The sequence below is a fragment of the Nuphar pumila genome, chromosome 4, assembly GCF_984573655.1.
Source record: "Nuphar pumila chromosome 4, dmNupPumi1.hap1.1, whole genome shotgun sequence".
Lineage (NCBI taxonomy): Eukaryota > Viridiplantae > Streptophyta > Magnoliopsida > Nymphaeales > Nymphaeaceae > Nuphar > Nuphar pumila.
Genome location: NC_143252.1, coordinates 142,482,044 through 142,498,066, shown reverse-complemented (window position 1 = coordinate 142,498,066; position 16,023 = coordinate 142,482,044). Strand labels below are relative to the sequence as shown.

The 16,023-nt window shown below is 39.6% G+C and overlaps 1 protein-coding gene across 2 annotated transcripts in view; it reads left to right on the top strand.

Moving 5' to 3' along the window:
* The first annotated feature begins 777 nt into the window (after positions 1–777).
* The window catches only part of LOC149841409 (phosphoglycerate mutase-like protein 4), a 44,044-nt gene continuing 28,798 nt past the window's right edge, over positions 778–16,023 (top strand). The window contains exons 1-4 of one of the 2 annotated variants that reach the window (XM_090003818.1): positions 778–1,024; positions 1,682–1,773; positions 2,311–2,361; positions 2,442–2,552. In XM_090003818.1, coding sequence (XP_089859944.1) covers positions 793–1,024; positions 1,682–1,773; positions 2,311–2,361; positions 2,442–2,552 — 486 coding nt within the window. In that variant the 5' untranslated portion in view covers positions 778–792. Of the gene's footprint in view, positions 1,025–1,655; positions 1,774–2,310; positions 2,362–2,441; positions 2,553–16,023 lie in introns of both variants that reach the window. The other variant, XM_090003819.1, reaches the window with a different exon arrangement.

Genomic DNA, 16,023 nt, shown 5'->3' with positions numbered 1-16,023 from the left:
ATGTAGTTGTCATCGGTCCGGGGCATGGTTTCTCTTATAGTAGAGCCAATTAGACTCGGGTCCGAACCCGATACCATACCCAAAATTCTGGTTTCACCCAAGTCCGAACCATACCCAATCCCTTGACACCCCTAGGCGTAGTGAGATGGGGCCTAGACTGTTTGAAGGGCAGTCTAGGTTCAAATCCCATGGGCATCACCCCCATATGTAAGCCAAAGCTTGGCGACTCCCTAGGGTTGAGGGGTAAGCCCGAGGAGTTTTATGCCGACATGAACATAGACTGTAAGTATGGCAGGCTGAGCAAGTGTGGCTAGGTCTCTGCACCTGAGGTGGTTTCTCTGAATATAAATAAAAAAAAAAAGACTTGCAGCAACACCACCGCAAGGGTCGCCCGTGTGGCTAGTGGGGTCGGGGGTTATAAAGGCCTGCGGAAGAGGGAGATTATGAAGGTGTTGAACTTAAGATTCCTAATCAAACCCCGCTGACGCACAGGTGTGTCCGCAACTTTCAGAGCAGGTAAAGAGGGTGGTCGTGGGCCCTACTTGGGGTTTTCCCTTGGTTCGGAATCGGAGAGCTCTCACCCACCCAAACCCATCCCTCCGTGGGTCCCACTTGTACTGGGGTGGGTTTTGTGGTTGTAAAAGTTGGGTGACGTCATCAAAAAAAGACTCGCGTTAATCGTCATAAAAAAAGACTCGCGGCAACTTCACGACTGCTCTGGTGACGTTTCCCAGAAACGCTTCTCATTTTTTCGCGGAAAACCAGGCACCCCTAATTACTTTCCTGAATAAGATGACACGCGTCCACATGCCCACAACATCCCCTGCATTTTCATGTCCTCCTGGGTGCTCACCTCAAACGTGCCCCCCTTCTCTGAGACGAGGGCTGGTTTTCATCGTCGCCGGAGGGAGAGGGTCGTCGTCTCCAAAAACCATACCAAAACCACCACCACCAACTTTCTCTCGTCTCTCTCCGTCGTCCCCAAGATGGCGAGCTCGAGCAGCAACTCTCGCTCGGATTGCAGGTGCGCTACCAGCATTTTTTTTTCGTTTTCTTGGCTCACCGATCGTTCCCGTTTCGCGATTTCGGTGTGTCTCCCATTTTTGGATATTGGGTGTTTCGTTTTTCAATTGGTTCTGTGGTTGGTTTTCTATCGTTGGTCGTTTGGTTTCTCTTGGTGGGTGCTTCAATGTATTCGCTTATCCAGAAAAGCAGGATAAGTTGGGAAATAATTGCCTTATCATGCGCAATGAAGATGTCACAGCTTGCCCTATTTTTCTTGATAAAGTGGTTGTGTTCGAAAACCATCCTTAGTGGGTAAAATCTAGAATTTGTTCTTGGTTGTGGTTATCTTTTGCATGGGCGGCCATCCTCGTTTTTGTATTTCTTGGTGGTTATCTTCAATCATTTTTGGGATTTGGAGTTAACCATTAATGTATAGCTGGCGTCATATCGAACTCTTGATCGTCGCTATTATGCGATTGTCGAATTGCAAGGCTAGATGGTTTATTGTCGTCAAATTCATTCTATTCGATGGAATTTTGCATGAAAAATAGAGTGTCTTAGCTTGCTTTTGACCAAGTGGTGGAATTGCTAGACCCGCTTCCTTTTTTTATCGTGTTTCTTCTCCTCTATCATTGTTTTGGTGTTTGCAGATGTTTGCATGTTAACCATGAAGCAGATGGTGAAGTTGGTACTGTCCCTTCCAATGTCGCCGAGCTCGTGGTAATCCGGCATGGAGAGACTACGTGGAATGCTGATGGGAGAATTCAGGTGGATGCTACTTTTTAATGGTATTTAGGTTATCCACTGAAAAATGTTTTTTCTCACAAAGTAGTGAGACTCGATAATGAATTCCGGTTCTTAGTTACAAACCAACTGGGCCCTTCTTGCTGATACGCTTGATTATGGGGCAGTGGCAGTTTCTACTTGAGGATCAAGTAGAGGCCCTCAAATTGATGATTGGTTGCATGCAATTGTGAATCTGTATCGTTCTTAAGTCTCTTAGTAATTTTTATCATGTAAAGAATATCATGGTTGGTTACCTGGCTCGATCTTATTACTGTTCCCATGTCTCTTTTCGCTGTAGATTATGGATTTTAATCGGTATTTTGTTTTGGACGACGGCATAAGATGCAACCATTAAAATCAAACACTTTTAATTTTTTTCTTTGATCCATGAGTGTTGTTTCTATTGGTTTATCCAGTCACTCAATAATTGTGTTCTTATCATTGTGTTTGATGCATTTTAATAGCTCTTGCTTTCTATATCAAGCCATAGTTTTGACAATAGTTGGCATCTAATTCTAGGGACATCTGGACTCAGAACTGAATGAGCTTGGGAGGAAGCAAGCTATGGCTGTAAGTATGAATTCCAGTATGTATAAAACCCTTGTTAATGCTTATTATTTAGTCATGCATTACATCATTTTCTTATATAGGTTGCAGAAAGACTATCCAAAGAATCGAAGATTACAGCCATATATTCATCTGACTTAAAGCGTGCCTCAGACACTGCTAATTTTATATCACAAAAGTGTGATTCAGTTGAGGTATGGTAATTAAAATGTTCTAAAACTGTAATTTGCCAATTCTATGAATATGATTTTTGAAGGTCATAAAAGATGTAAATGTCATGGCCTTGTACCCAGGCCGAAGTCACCAATCTGAGTTACAATCCCATGAGTTAGAAGCTTAGTATGCTATGAGAAATCATGATTAAGTTCATATGCTCCTGCAAATAGTAAGGCTTCACATTTATATGCTATAAAAAATAAAGCAACTATCATAAATATATGGCGCTAACTCATGCAGTAAATGAGTAAAACCTATGAATGAAGAAGGGTTCTGTATAGTCACACTGTTCTTCACATTTATGACATGTCAAAGTAACATATACCGGAACTACATGTAGAGGCATAACTATATTCTGGTTCATCATTTTCTTATGGAGTATCTGTTTTACAAAATGATGCTTACTCTTATTCTTCCCTGCCCATGGTAGAAAATTCCGCCCACAAGGAATGAACCTTTTCCTCAATGATATCAAGTTTTGGCCATGGCAAGGTGACCTAGAGCACCTACAAGATGTTGTTATACAGCTGGACATTATAAAAACACATGAATCAAAATGTGTGTGTAGTCCACCTTTAAGTTGCTTGGGCATCATTGAGAAGAAATTGGTCTATGAAATCATTGGCATATTTTTTCTACGATATATAGCACTAGAAGAGTTAGCTACCTTGTTATCCAAGAAATTATTCAGTTAACCTAAATCTTTGATCTCAAACTACTGCTGAAGCGTAGTTTTCACATTCTAAATGGTCACCATTATAGTAATAGTTACGTTATCAACATACAAAAGCAGTAGAACAAACTCGGATTAAAAGATAAAATTGAATTAGTAGAACTTCAGAACCTTGTTCTAAGCACATAAGTAACTAAATGGGCCCACTGGAATGAAGCAAGAAGACTTCAATCACGAACCAAAGGTTCTCCAATCTTCAACAAAAGTGTTCTCTCAAGGAACACACTTACAACAGCCACAAAGTGTTCTAAAGGATCACTCTCACAAACCCCACAAAGGGGATATACAACAGTAAAAAAATATAATTTATTTAACAAAGAGAGTGTGCCAAAAGGCTTACAAAACAAAGGGGAGAACACCCCTATTTATACACAAGGGAGAGAAGTGAGAATTTAAAAGAGAGAGAAAGATCATAATTAGAGAGGGTGCAAGGCTCCCAACGGCTAGAATTTCTAGTTGTTGGGAGCAGTCAAACTTAGTTTGACTCTCCCTATATTACATATATTATTTATATGATTAAATAAATATATATGTAATATATATATATATATACATGTACGTATATAATACCATATAGATAAGTATAAATATATGTACATTTTAACACTCCTCCTCAAACTTACTATAGGATAACTAAAAGTTTGCCTAAAAGAAAGTGAAACCTAGGAGCAGAGAGAGGTTTGGTAAAAAAGTCCGCCAACTTGTATTCTGATGTGACATAAGGCAAATCAATAGTTCTTTGAAGATATTCTTCTCGAACATAATGACATTCCATCTCGATGTGCTTCATTCTTTCGTGAAATGTGTTGTTGCTGGCAATGTAAATAGCACTCTTGTTGTCGCAGCACATCTTTGAATCTTGATTCTCATATCAGTCAACAATCTTCTCAACTACACTACTTCTATTGTGGTAGTAGCCATAGCTCGGTACTCGACTTCAGTTGAGGAAGGAGAGACCTTATGTTGCTTTTTGCACCTCCACGAGATCAACGATTCACCTACTCTAGATGATTTTCTAATTTTCAATTCATCTTTACTAAGGTTAAAAAACTTTTCAAGTGCACATGGAGGGTTTTGATTTCCCCGCCTAGAATATTGTACACAAGTTTGATCATTATTGGCAATTCATCAAGTGATTCAAAGTCGCTAGATTCAATAACATTCTCCAAATCATGCTCACAATCACAGTTGTCAATATCTTGTTTTAAAACAAAGTTAAACAAAAAAGAATACTTGGTTACTTCCTTCGGTTGATCCTTATCAAAGATTTTTTTTTTTGAAAAAAGGTAACATTTCGAGAAATGTATAATTTCGCATTTTTAGAATCATAACACCTATATTCTTTTTGGTTATCAGCATAACTAAAGAAGACATAAAGAGTAGCTCTAGGAGAAAAATTGTCATTCTTATTGGTAAAAATAAAGCATTTGCAACGAAAAATTCGTAATCTTGAATAATCAGGGAAGAATTTAAAGAGTTTTTCAGTCGGTGAGATATTGTGTAAAGAGGAGGATGACATTCTGTTTATAAGATAAACAACAGTCAACAACTTCTGCCCAAAAAACCTTAGGTACATAACTACCAATAAGTAAAGTCTTTGAAGTTTCAATAATGTGCCTATGTTTTCTCTCAACTAGGCCATTTTGTTGTGGTGTGTGTGGACACGAGCTTTGATGCGTGATGCCATGTGAGTAGATATAAATTTTAAATTCTTTTGACAAAAATTCTCTCCCTAAATCAGTATGAAATATAGAAATATCATTTTCAAATCTATTTTTGACCATCCTATGAAAATTTTGAAAATGGTATAATACTTCAGATTTATTTTTAAGTAAATCCAAGTTTATCTAGTAAAGTCATCTACAAAAATAACATAATATGCATATCCACCTTTAGACACAACTGGTGCTTGGTATTGGACCCCAAACATCCGAATGAACTAACTCAAATAGTCTAAATGACACAACAGTTCTATCTTTAAAAGGTAATCTTTTCATTTTTCTAAGAATACAATCTTCACAAGTGAAATCATTAATATTATAAATTTTTTCCAAACTTGGAAAAAATTGAATTTTAGATACATTGAGATGTCCTAGTCTTCTATGCCATAATTTTAAATCCATTTTTTGGACATTACAACAAAAAACATCTTTCGGTATCTCCAAAAACTCCATATAGTAGAGGCTGAAAAAGTCTATTTGTCTATGTATTCTTTACTTGTATTTGTTATTTTGTATTTCGGGTCTGGATAATATATCAGACCTGACCCATACTGTAAACAAAGGATATATATACATGTTTTAGGTCACGATTTCATTATTGAAAATCGTGACACCCGCAACTCCTTCTTTCTCTTTCATCTCTCTTTCACGTATGACAGATCCTAGTGAAATCTAACATGGTATCAGAGCAGAGTTCCATCTAGGGCTTCGAAGCTGCTTCCAGAAGGTCTGACTTGAGAGATCGACCTGCATCCAATCAAGAGGTTTTCTTCTTCCACACTTTTCTTCCATCCTCTTCTTCTTTCTTTCATTTACTTCTCTACTATTCTTCGTGCCTGAATATTCAGATTTGACGTGAATCTGCGTTAGACTTGAAAGACTTCAGTTCTTCTTCTTTCTATTTTCGTCTCACAGTTCGTATTGAATATTCAGATCTGATCGTGTATATGCGTCAGATCTGAAATATTCAATCCTTGCGTCAGATCCCAAATTTTCTTGATTGTGCATATTCTCCATCTTGCACTTCCTTATTCTGTCAGATCTGAAATACTTAGATCTGATCATGAATATTCTTGGTCTTGCAATTCCTATTTCTGCCAAACCTTGTCTGAAACCATCAGATCTGATCATCCATCAGTATCAGATCTGGAATACCATATTTCTTGATTGCTGAATTAACAATTCGCTGTGCCTACAAATCGCTGTGTCTACAAATCATTGTGCCTACGAATCGTTATGCCTACAAATCGCTGTGCCTGTAAATCGTTGTCTATAAATGGTTGTGCATGAAATACACTTGTCAAATTCCATATTCACGAAACCCTTTGTTCTTGAACCAACATAGTTCACATCTGCGATTTATTAAAGTCTGTTTAGCGTGAGCTGTTTTGCTCCCCTTTCTTGCATTTATCACAGCAAAAAAAAAAGGCAAGAAGGGACGACCAACAAGTTTCTCAAGCAGTGGACCATGCATCTCGTGAACACCTTGTTAACTTTAAGCTATGGACTCCTCCCATTCTTCGCAATCTGGTCTCTCTTCGAGTTTTCTCAATCAGTTTGTTTCTGAAAAGTTGACCACCTCAAACTTCTTGATTATGAAAAGACAGATCATTCCTTTTATAAGGAGTCAAGGTCTCTTAGGTCATCTGGATAGAACCGCTTCAGCTCCACTGGAATTTGTTGCGCGAGAAGAGAATGATGATAAAGGGGGCAATCTCAATTGTGTATGTCAAAAATACAGAATATCTCAACTGAGAAAAGAAAGATCAGTCAGTGGTCCATACATCACCTCTACACTCTCTCAAGAGGTACTTATTGCAATTCCTGACAATTGCACAACCATACAACTTTGGGAGAGACTGGTTCAGACATATTCACAAGTTTCTCAAGCAAGAATGTTTTTTCTCAAGAGAGAATTTCAGTTACTGAGAAAAGACTCCATGACTATCATGCAGTATCTAAACAAGATGAAGACTATCACAGATCAACTTGCGGTTATAGGATGTGCAGTGAGTGACAATGATATGGTGCAACAAACCTTGAGTGAATTGGGATCAGAATATAACATGATTGTTACCTCATTATTGTGTTTGCCTGCTCTTCCCACCTTTGATGAGCTTCAGGCTAAATTAATTCAGTATGAAATGACTCTGAAAGGCTTTTCTGAGGATAATCACACTCATACGAATATCCAAGTGGTCTTTGCCACAGGAATGACTTATGGTCGATGACAAGGGCGAGGAGGACAAGCGCAAAATGGACACGGGGGACGTGGATTACTTCCCACTCCCATCGTTACTCAGGGATCAAGACCCATTCCCACATGCTTCTTTTACAACAAAAGGGGGCATATGAAGGCGAATTGTTGGCATAATCTTGAAAATAAAGGAAAGTCTCTTCAGGCAACATTCAAAAGGAAGTCCAGCAACACCAAAGACAGTGGAGAGATTAAAGAATTGTTAATATCTGCTTTGTTGGGATTGAATCTAAAGCAGAATGAACAAGGAACTTGGTTCGTTGACCCTGGGGCAACAACTCACATGACCGGTGATGCAGATAAACTTTTCAAACCTATTCCTTATTTTGGAAAAAGTAAGATTGTCACCGGAGATGGATCTTACCACCCTGTTACTCACATTGGAAAGTCTATCATCCCCATGTCACATTCTACTCTTGAACTCTCCAATGTCCTTCATGCTCCCAATATCAAGAAAAATATTGTCTCTGTTTCTAAACTTGTTGATGATAATCATGCTTCAATTGAATTTACTCCCTTCTCTGTACAGGTCAAGGACCTTCGCACGAGGGAAACATTCGCTGAAGGAAAGAGACAAGGCAATATGTATGTCTTTCAAGAAGATCCATGTCATTCGACCTGTCCTGCTCACCCGGATTTGAAGTCTCCATTAGAGTTATGTCTTTCTGAATGTAATAAGCCATCTCTATCGTTTAGGGCATTGTGGGAGTCATTTTATTGAGAAACTTGTTTCTAATAATCTCATTCCAAAAGAAAGTTTTAATGTGGAAGAGAGAAGTCAAAAGTGTTCTAGTTGTCTTTTATGCAAGAGTCTTGCATTACCTTTTCGTTCCATTAATAAGAGAGCTTCAAAGCCTTTTGAGATAATATGTTATGATGTATGGGGGTCTGCTCCAGTCATCTTTGGATCTGAAAGCAAGTACTATCTAATTTTTGTTGACAGTTACTCTCGATATACCTGGATATACTTCATGAAAAATAAGTCTGAAGCTTTCCTTTTGTTTCAGAACTTCCTGTCCTTAGTAAAAAATCAATTCTCCAAGTCCATTCAATTTTTTCAATGTGATGGAGGAGGGGAGTTCACATCCAGGGGCTTCATTTCCTTTCATTAAAATAATGAGATAGGAAGAAGAGTGTCCTGCCCACACACGTCACAACAGAATGGGATTGCTGAGCGCAAACATAGGCATATTGTTGAAAGTGCGATGAGTATGCTTTATGACAGTCATCTTCCCATTAATTTGTGGGAAAAAGCCTTTTATTCTGCTGTGCATGTGATAAATAGACTGCCCATGGTTGTCTTAGAAAACAAGTCTCCTTATCATTGCCTTTTTGGAATTCATCCTGATTATCATGACTTACGTGTTTTTGGATGTGTTTGTTATATGCATATTAATTAGTTCTTAAGAAACAAGTTTCATGATAAGGCTCAGAAGTGCAGATTTGTGGGATATGCGAATGACTACAAAGGATACAGATGTTATGATCCCACTAGCAGACGCATCAAAATCTCGAGAAATGTTGTTTTTGACGAGCTGAACTTTGATCATAAAATTGGCACAGGTGACATGTCCTCTACCTCAGTTGAAGTTTATTACCCTTGACTGAATTCAGAGCTCTTTGATAGTTCGAATGAAGAATGCCATTCGGACTGTGTGCAACACGAAGAAGAGAGTCCCAAGATCGTTGGCACATCGAAATTGCAGAATTGTGAAGCAACACCACCATTGGAATCGGGAAGGTATAAGGGCATTTCCTACACTAGACAGAGAACGACTGCTTCAAGACTCCTAAATCAGGCTCAAGAGGCTGCACCTACCTCCTCACACACCCTTGACGTCAGGAAATCCAGTCGCATGCGGCATTCTATTGATAGGTGTGTCAGCTACAACAATTTTTCCATAGATTTTCAACTCTTTTTGATTGCTCTCAACAAGGAAGATGAACCTATTATGTAATACCGGCAACCACTTCTAAGAAATTGGTAGAAGCCATGAATGATGAGATGCAAGCCTTGCATGAATGTGGAACCTAGGAAATTGTTCTCAGACCGCCTCACAAAAATGACGTAGGATGTAAATGGATCTATAAAACAAAATATAAACTAGATGGGACCATTGAACGATACAAGGCAAGACTCGTGGCAAAGGGTTTCACACAAGAAGTAGGACAAGACTATGATGAAACTTTTAGTCCAGTAGTGAGAATGTGAACTGTTAAAAGTAATATTCATATGTCTTGAGGTACGTAATTAAGCATAATTACGTATGCCTACTTGTAATTGTGTTACACTTAATCACCTCTTTAAATAGGTGATTAGGATTAATGAATCGATGAGCTCTCTCTCTCTCTCTCTCGTCTCTTTGAAATCGAACCTAGGGATGAAATAAATCAACATGGTATCAGAGTGGGTCTCCCTTCTGGGATGACGTTGCTGCCGCTGAACATGAAGAAGGTTTGGATGCCGTAGATGGGGCGACACTGTTGAAAAACAAAAACAAAAACAAAAACAAAAACTGTGCTGCCGTGATCGTGTTTTTTTTTTGCTGGTGAGGAGGTCACTTACCGATCGTGATCGTGTGCTGGTGTTGATCGTGGAGAAGCTGCTGAAACTGTGATCGTATTTTTTTTTTCTGGTGTGGAGGTCACTTACCGATCGTGATCGTGTGCTGGTGTTGATCATGGAGAAGCTACTGAAATCGTGAACTGATTGTGGGTTGAAGACGCTGCAACTGCTGATTGTAGATTGCGTCTGAAGACATCGACTAGATCAAAATTTTTTTATAGATCAAGGTTAGATCGTTTTGATATCGTCTTGGGTTTAGTATTATTTTTAATGGATGCAGTTGAACTATTGCAGTCGGTGATCAGATTTAAAAATAGGGATCCGTCACTGTTGAATGTCTGGGAACAAATCTTTGCTTTGGAAGATTAAATGGTAGTTGTTTTCAATCTCAAGTTGATAGTCGTTGTTTAACCTTTGGTTGTCGTGGTAGTGATCTGATCACTATTCTGATCTGAAACAAAGTATGCAGGAGATTATTGTTTCACATAAATAGTTGGTTGGCTATTTTTTTTTTGGTTGCCCTGGGTGAAAGAAATTTTACATGGCTGAGTCACGTGCTTTAGATAATCATCAAAAGGGAGAGGCCATTGGTGAATATAAGGCCTTTGCAAATCCATTTTCCTATGGATGTTCAGTTAAGCTAGATGATTCGAATTATGCGAGGTGGTCTCGCACCTTCATAATGTCTGTTTTCGGTCATCGAAAAAAACACGTCTTGTTGGGATTGGAGCCCACTGAAAGAATAGGAAAATATGCCACCTGGGATGAAGACAATGGCATCGTGATGTCATGGATAATGAACAGTGTACAACCACATATAGCTGATGGACTGATTTATTACAGCTCAGCTAAACAAATGTGGGACAATCTTCGTGATACATATTCTCATGAAACTAATGTGAGTCGTATTCTACAAGTTGAGCAGGAGATTTATCAGTTGCAACAAGGAGATCAGACTTTAGCGCAATACTATGCCTCAGTTAAATCTGTTTTTGAGAGGCTAAATGCACACAGACCCTTATGCTGCACCAAACAGAAGATCCATCAGGAGCAGACTATGGTTGCTCGTTTTCTTACAGGGTTGTCATCGGAATTCTCGGTTGCCAAAGTCCAAATGCTAACGAGTTCTGATGTTCCTACTCTTGCAGAGTCCCATAATCGTCTGAGTAGGCTTGCCATCACTCTTCCTCAAACTCATTCTGAATCACAGGCATCTGCCCTAGCAATCACCTCAAGTCGTGGAAGAGGTACTTTCTTGAGTTTTCGAGGAAGAGGTCGAGGTCGTAGTACTGGAGGTAGAGGAAGACCTCAATGTACATATTGTGGTAAAATTGGACATCTTGAAGATAGGTGCTGGGATAAGACTGGTCGACCTCCTATTCTATCACCTAAACTGAATGCATCCAAGGCTCAAGTTGTTAATCTCGAGGCAGAGAACCACACTACCTCCTCCAGCGATTCAGTTATTCTCAGTCGTGTAGAGTATAATGAACTGATGTCTCACCGGCTTCCCAGTTTGAGTGCCCCTATGCCTGTTGCTGATGTGGCATGCTCTACAGGTGATAGCCTGAGTTATCAAGGTAGTAGATGGATTATTGATTCTGGCGCCTCTAGACATTTGTGTGGGATTTCCCATAATTTTTCTAAGCTACATCCTATTGCAGAACCTCGCAATGTTATACTTGCTGATGGGAGATCTTCTCCTGTTGTAGGCCAAGGAAACATTCCTATATCCCCCATACTTCAATTGACTAATGTCTTTCATGCTCCTTCATTTCCTCAGAACTTACTATCTGTTAGTCGTATTGCTAAGGAAAATAATTGTAGGGTGATATTTGATCCTGTGTGTTGCATTTTTCAGGACTTGCTGACGGGAAAGCAAATTGGTGGAGGCCATGAGGAGGGTGGTGTCTATTATCTATATCAACCGGTTGGATCCATGAATTCTGTGTCTAAGCCATCTTCCAGTACCTATTAGTGGCATCTCCGTCTTGGTCATGTTCCTTTGCCAAAGCTTCGTAGACTTATTCCTCAGATTTCTCCATCTGATTCATTCCAGTGTGACGCCTGTCAATTGGGCAAACATCACAGAAGCTCCTTTCCTTCTCGTCAGAGTCCATTGAGTCAAACAATGTTTGAGATTTTGCATGTTGATGTATGGGGATCTAGTAGAGTACCTAGTCGGTCTCAGTGTCGTTATTACTTAGTTATTGTTGATGATTTTTCCAGATTATCATGGGTTTTCTTAATAAAAGAAAGGTCTGAGGTTGCCTCCATTCTTATATCTTTAATTATTGAAATAAAGACTCAGTTTCAGTCTCTCGTCAAGATTATCCACACAGATAATGCTCTTGAGTTCAAATCCAATGAATTGTTACAATTTTATCGAAGCCGTGGCATTCGTCCTCAAACTACTTGTGCCCATACATCTCAGCAAAATGGCATTGCTGAAAAAAACATAGGCATCTTCTAGATGTAGCTCGCACCCTTATGTTGCAATCAAATATGCCATCCTCATACTGGGGGGACACTGTTCTCACCGCTTGTTATCTCATTAATCGTATGCCATCTTCATCTTTGGAAGAACAAATTCCCTTGCACATTCTCTATCCTAATGCTCCTTTGTTCCCGATTTCTCCCAAAGTATTTGGATGTGTTTCCTTTGTTCATAAACTTGGACCTAACCGTGATAAATTGTCTGCCCAAGCTATCAAGTGTGTATTTCTTGGATATCCGAAAAATCAAAAAGGCTACCGGTGCTATGATCCCATCTCCCGACGAGAGTATGTTAGTGCAAATGTATCTTTCTTTGAATTTGTTCCTTATTTTTCTACCACTGCATCTAGACTGCATGTTGAACAGGGTGATACCCTGCCTCTTCCCATTCCTCCTTTTCCCTTGGAGTCAGTTTCTAAGTCTATCTCTCATTCTCAGTCTCCCACATTTGCTCGGTACTAGGATCCTCCTCTGGTGTACACTCGCAGATCACCACCTGAATCAGCACCTACACCATCGCCTTCTTCAGAAGTGAGTTCTCCTGAAAATATCACGATGTCTAATGTTGATGATGACAGACCTATTGCTCTCAGAAAAGACCTATTGCTCTCAGAAAAGGTAAAAGGCAATGCACATTACATCCTATCTCCAAGTTTGTTACTGAGGCAAGACTTGGGTTCACATGAGGAATTTTATCTCTGCTTTATCTGCCACTTTTGTCCCACTTAATCATCAACAAGCATTATTAGATCCTAAGTGGAAGCAAGCAATGCAGGTCGAGATGGATGCCTTGCTATCATGTGACACATGGGATTTGGTTGTTCCTCCCACTGATGCAGATATCGATGGATGTAAGTGGGTCTACACCATTAAGTACAACTCAGATGGCTCAATTGAAAGGTACAAGGCCCGGTTGGTCGCTAAAGGGTATACTCAAACATATGGAGTTGACTTTTTTGAGACCTTTTCTCCAGTAGCCCGTCTTGGGACTATTCGGTTGGTCATATCTGTAGCTGTCCATTGTGGATGGAGTTTATGTCAGTTAGATGTGAAAAACGCCTTCTTATATGAAGATCTATCTGAGACAGTGTACATGCAACAACCTCCTGCGTTTGAGGTTCGAGGGAGTGTAGCAAGGTGTGCAAACTAAAGAAAGCTATATACGGTCTTAAACAAAGTCCACGTGCATGGTTTCAAAAGTTATTTGAAATTATGTCTGCATTTGGCTTCAACAGGTCATCTTCAGATCACTCCTTGTTTATCAAAAAAACCTCCGCTGGTATTGTGGTTATGGTTGTATATGTAGATGATATTATTCTTACAGGGAGTAGTGCAAAGGATATCTCAGACACAAAGATTCATCTTCAGAAGAATTTTGTCACAAAAGATCTCGGTTCTCTTAGATATTTCTTGGGCATAGAAGTGGCCAGAAACAATGAGGGGTTAGTCCTATCACAAAGAAAGTATGTACTTGATCTACTTCAGGAAACATGGATGTTAGGCGCCAAACCAGCCAATATACCAATGGATCCTAAACTGCATATGTATGATGAAGAAGCAGAACCTATTGACAGTGGAAGTTTTAGATCCCTGGTTGACAAACTTTTATATGTCACTGTAACACGGCCATATATCTCCTTAGCAGTGAGTAAGATAAGCCAATTCATGGACAAACCTACTCGAGTGCATTGGCAGGCAGCTATGATGATTCTCAGGTATTTGAAATCCTCTCCTGGAAAGAGATTGCTATATAAACAAGGCTCCAACCTTGATATAATTGCATACTCAGATGCAAACTATGCAGGGGCCATCGATGATAGAAAGTCCACCACAGGGTTTTGCGTGTTTGTCGGAGGAAACTTAATTACTTGGAGAAGTAAGAAACAAACTGTGGTAGCTCGTTCCAGTGCTGAATCAGAATATAGAGCTATGGCTCAAACTGCTGCTGAAATGATGTGGGTTAGGTCCATTCTAAAAGATCTACAAGTGTTGATTCCATCCCCAATGTTGATGATGTGTGATAATCGAGCAGCTACCCATATAGCTAACAATCGTGTTTTTCATGAGAGAACGAAACACATTGAAGTTGATTGTCACTATATACATGACTTAGTGCAGGTGGGGTATATTTCTACTAGTCATGTGACGTCTGAAGACCAAGTTGCAGACGTATTCACCAAGCCTCTCGCAAGTGCAGGTTTCTCAAGATGTTGCAGCAAGCTGAGCATGATAGATATATATGCTCCAGCTTGAGGGGGAGTGTTAAAAGTAATATTCATATGTCTTGAGGTGGTCATATGTAATTAAGCATAATTATGTATGCCTACCTGTAATTGTGTTACACCTAATCACCTCTTTAAACAGGTGATTAGGGTTAATGAATCGATGAGCTCTCTCTCTCTCTCTCTCTCTCTCGTCTCTTTGAAATCGAACCTAGGGCTGAAATAAATCAACATGAACGATTCAAATCATTCTTTCCTTAGTTGTTGAACGTGGATGGACACTGAGTCAACTTGATGTTAAGAATGCATTTTTGCATGTAGTTTTGGAGGAAGTTTACATAGAACAACCACCTGGATACTATGAGGAAGATTGTAAGACAAATGTATGCAGACTAAAAAGGGCTATCTATGGCTTGAAGCAAGCATCTCGCTTTTGGTTTGATAGCTTCTCTCTTAAGATTCAGGAGCATGGCTTTGCTCACTCCCTACTAGATTACTCATTGTTTATCTTTAGAGGGCAAAGTGTGATCACCTTATTGCTAATTTATGATGATGATATTGTCATGACAGGAAACTCTGAGGATCATATCAAAGAAGTAAAGAAACTACTGAGTCAGAGATTCAAAATGAAATACCTTGGTGCCCTGCGTTATTTTCTTGGAGTTGAAGTTGATAGCCGAGCTGATGGGTTGACTCTCACCCACCACAAGTATACGATGAATGTTCTAACCAAAGCAGGTTTGAAGAATTGTAAACCTCTAGGGACTCCAAGTATTCTTCACCAAAAACTGAGCGCTCATGATGGAGACTTGTGTGAGGATCCCACCAGGTACCGCAGTCTAATAGAGATGTTATAGTATCTCACATTCACTCGACCTGATATTGTTTATTTAGTAAATCAGGTGTCCCAGTTCATGCATGAACTGTGTACTGGGCATATGGAGGCTGTTAAAAAGATATTCAGATATCTGAAAAGAACAATTGGAGATGAATTGATATATTCTCCAAAACCATCTGGCAAGGACATGAGCGAGATTATTGTATATTGTGATGCGGACTGGGCAGGGGATCCAGATGAACGAAGGTCTACATCAGGATATTGCATCTTCATTGGAAGAAATTTAGTATCCTAGAGCAATAGAAAACAAAAGGCCATTGCTAGATCAAGTACTAAGGCTGAGTACAGATCTATGGCTGCCGCTATTGCTGAAGTCACATGGGCCAGACATTTGCTAACTGAAGTGGGAGAAAGTGATATCTCGATCTGTCTTGCTGTGCGACAATCAAAGTGCTCTCAACATGTCATTCAATCCGGTTCATCACAGTCGTGCCAAGCACATTGAGATAGATCAACATTTTGTGAGACAAAAGGTTGAAGAAAAGGAGATCGAGCCCGAATTTGTTAACACTGACAGACAAGTTGCAGACATATTCACAAAAGGCTTGTCCAAGGA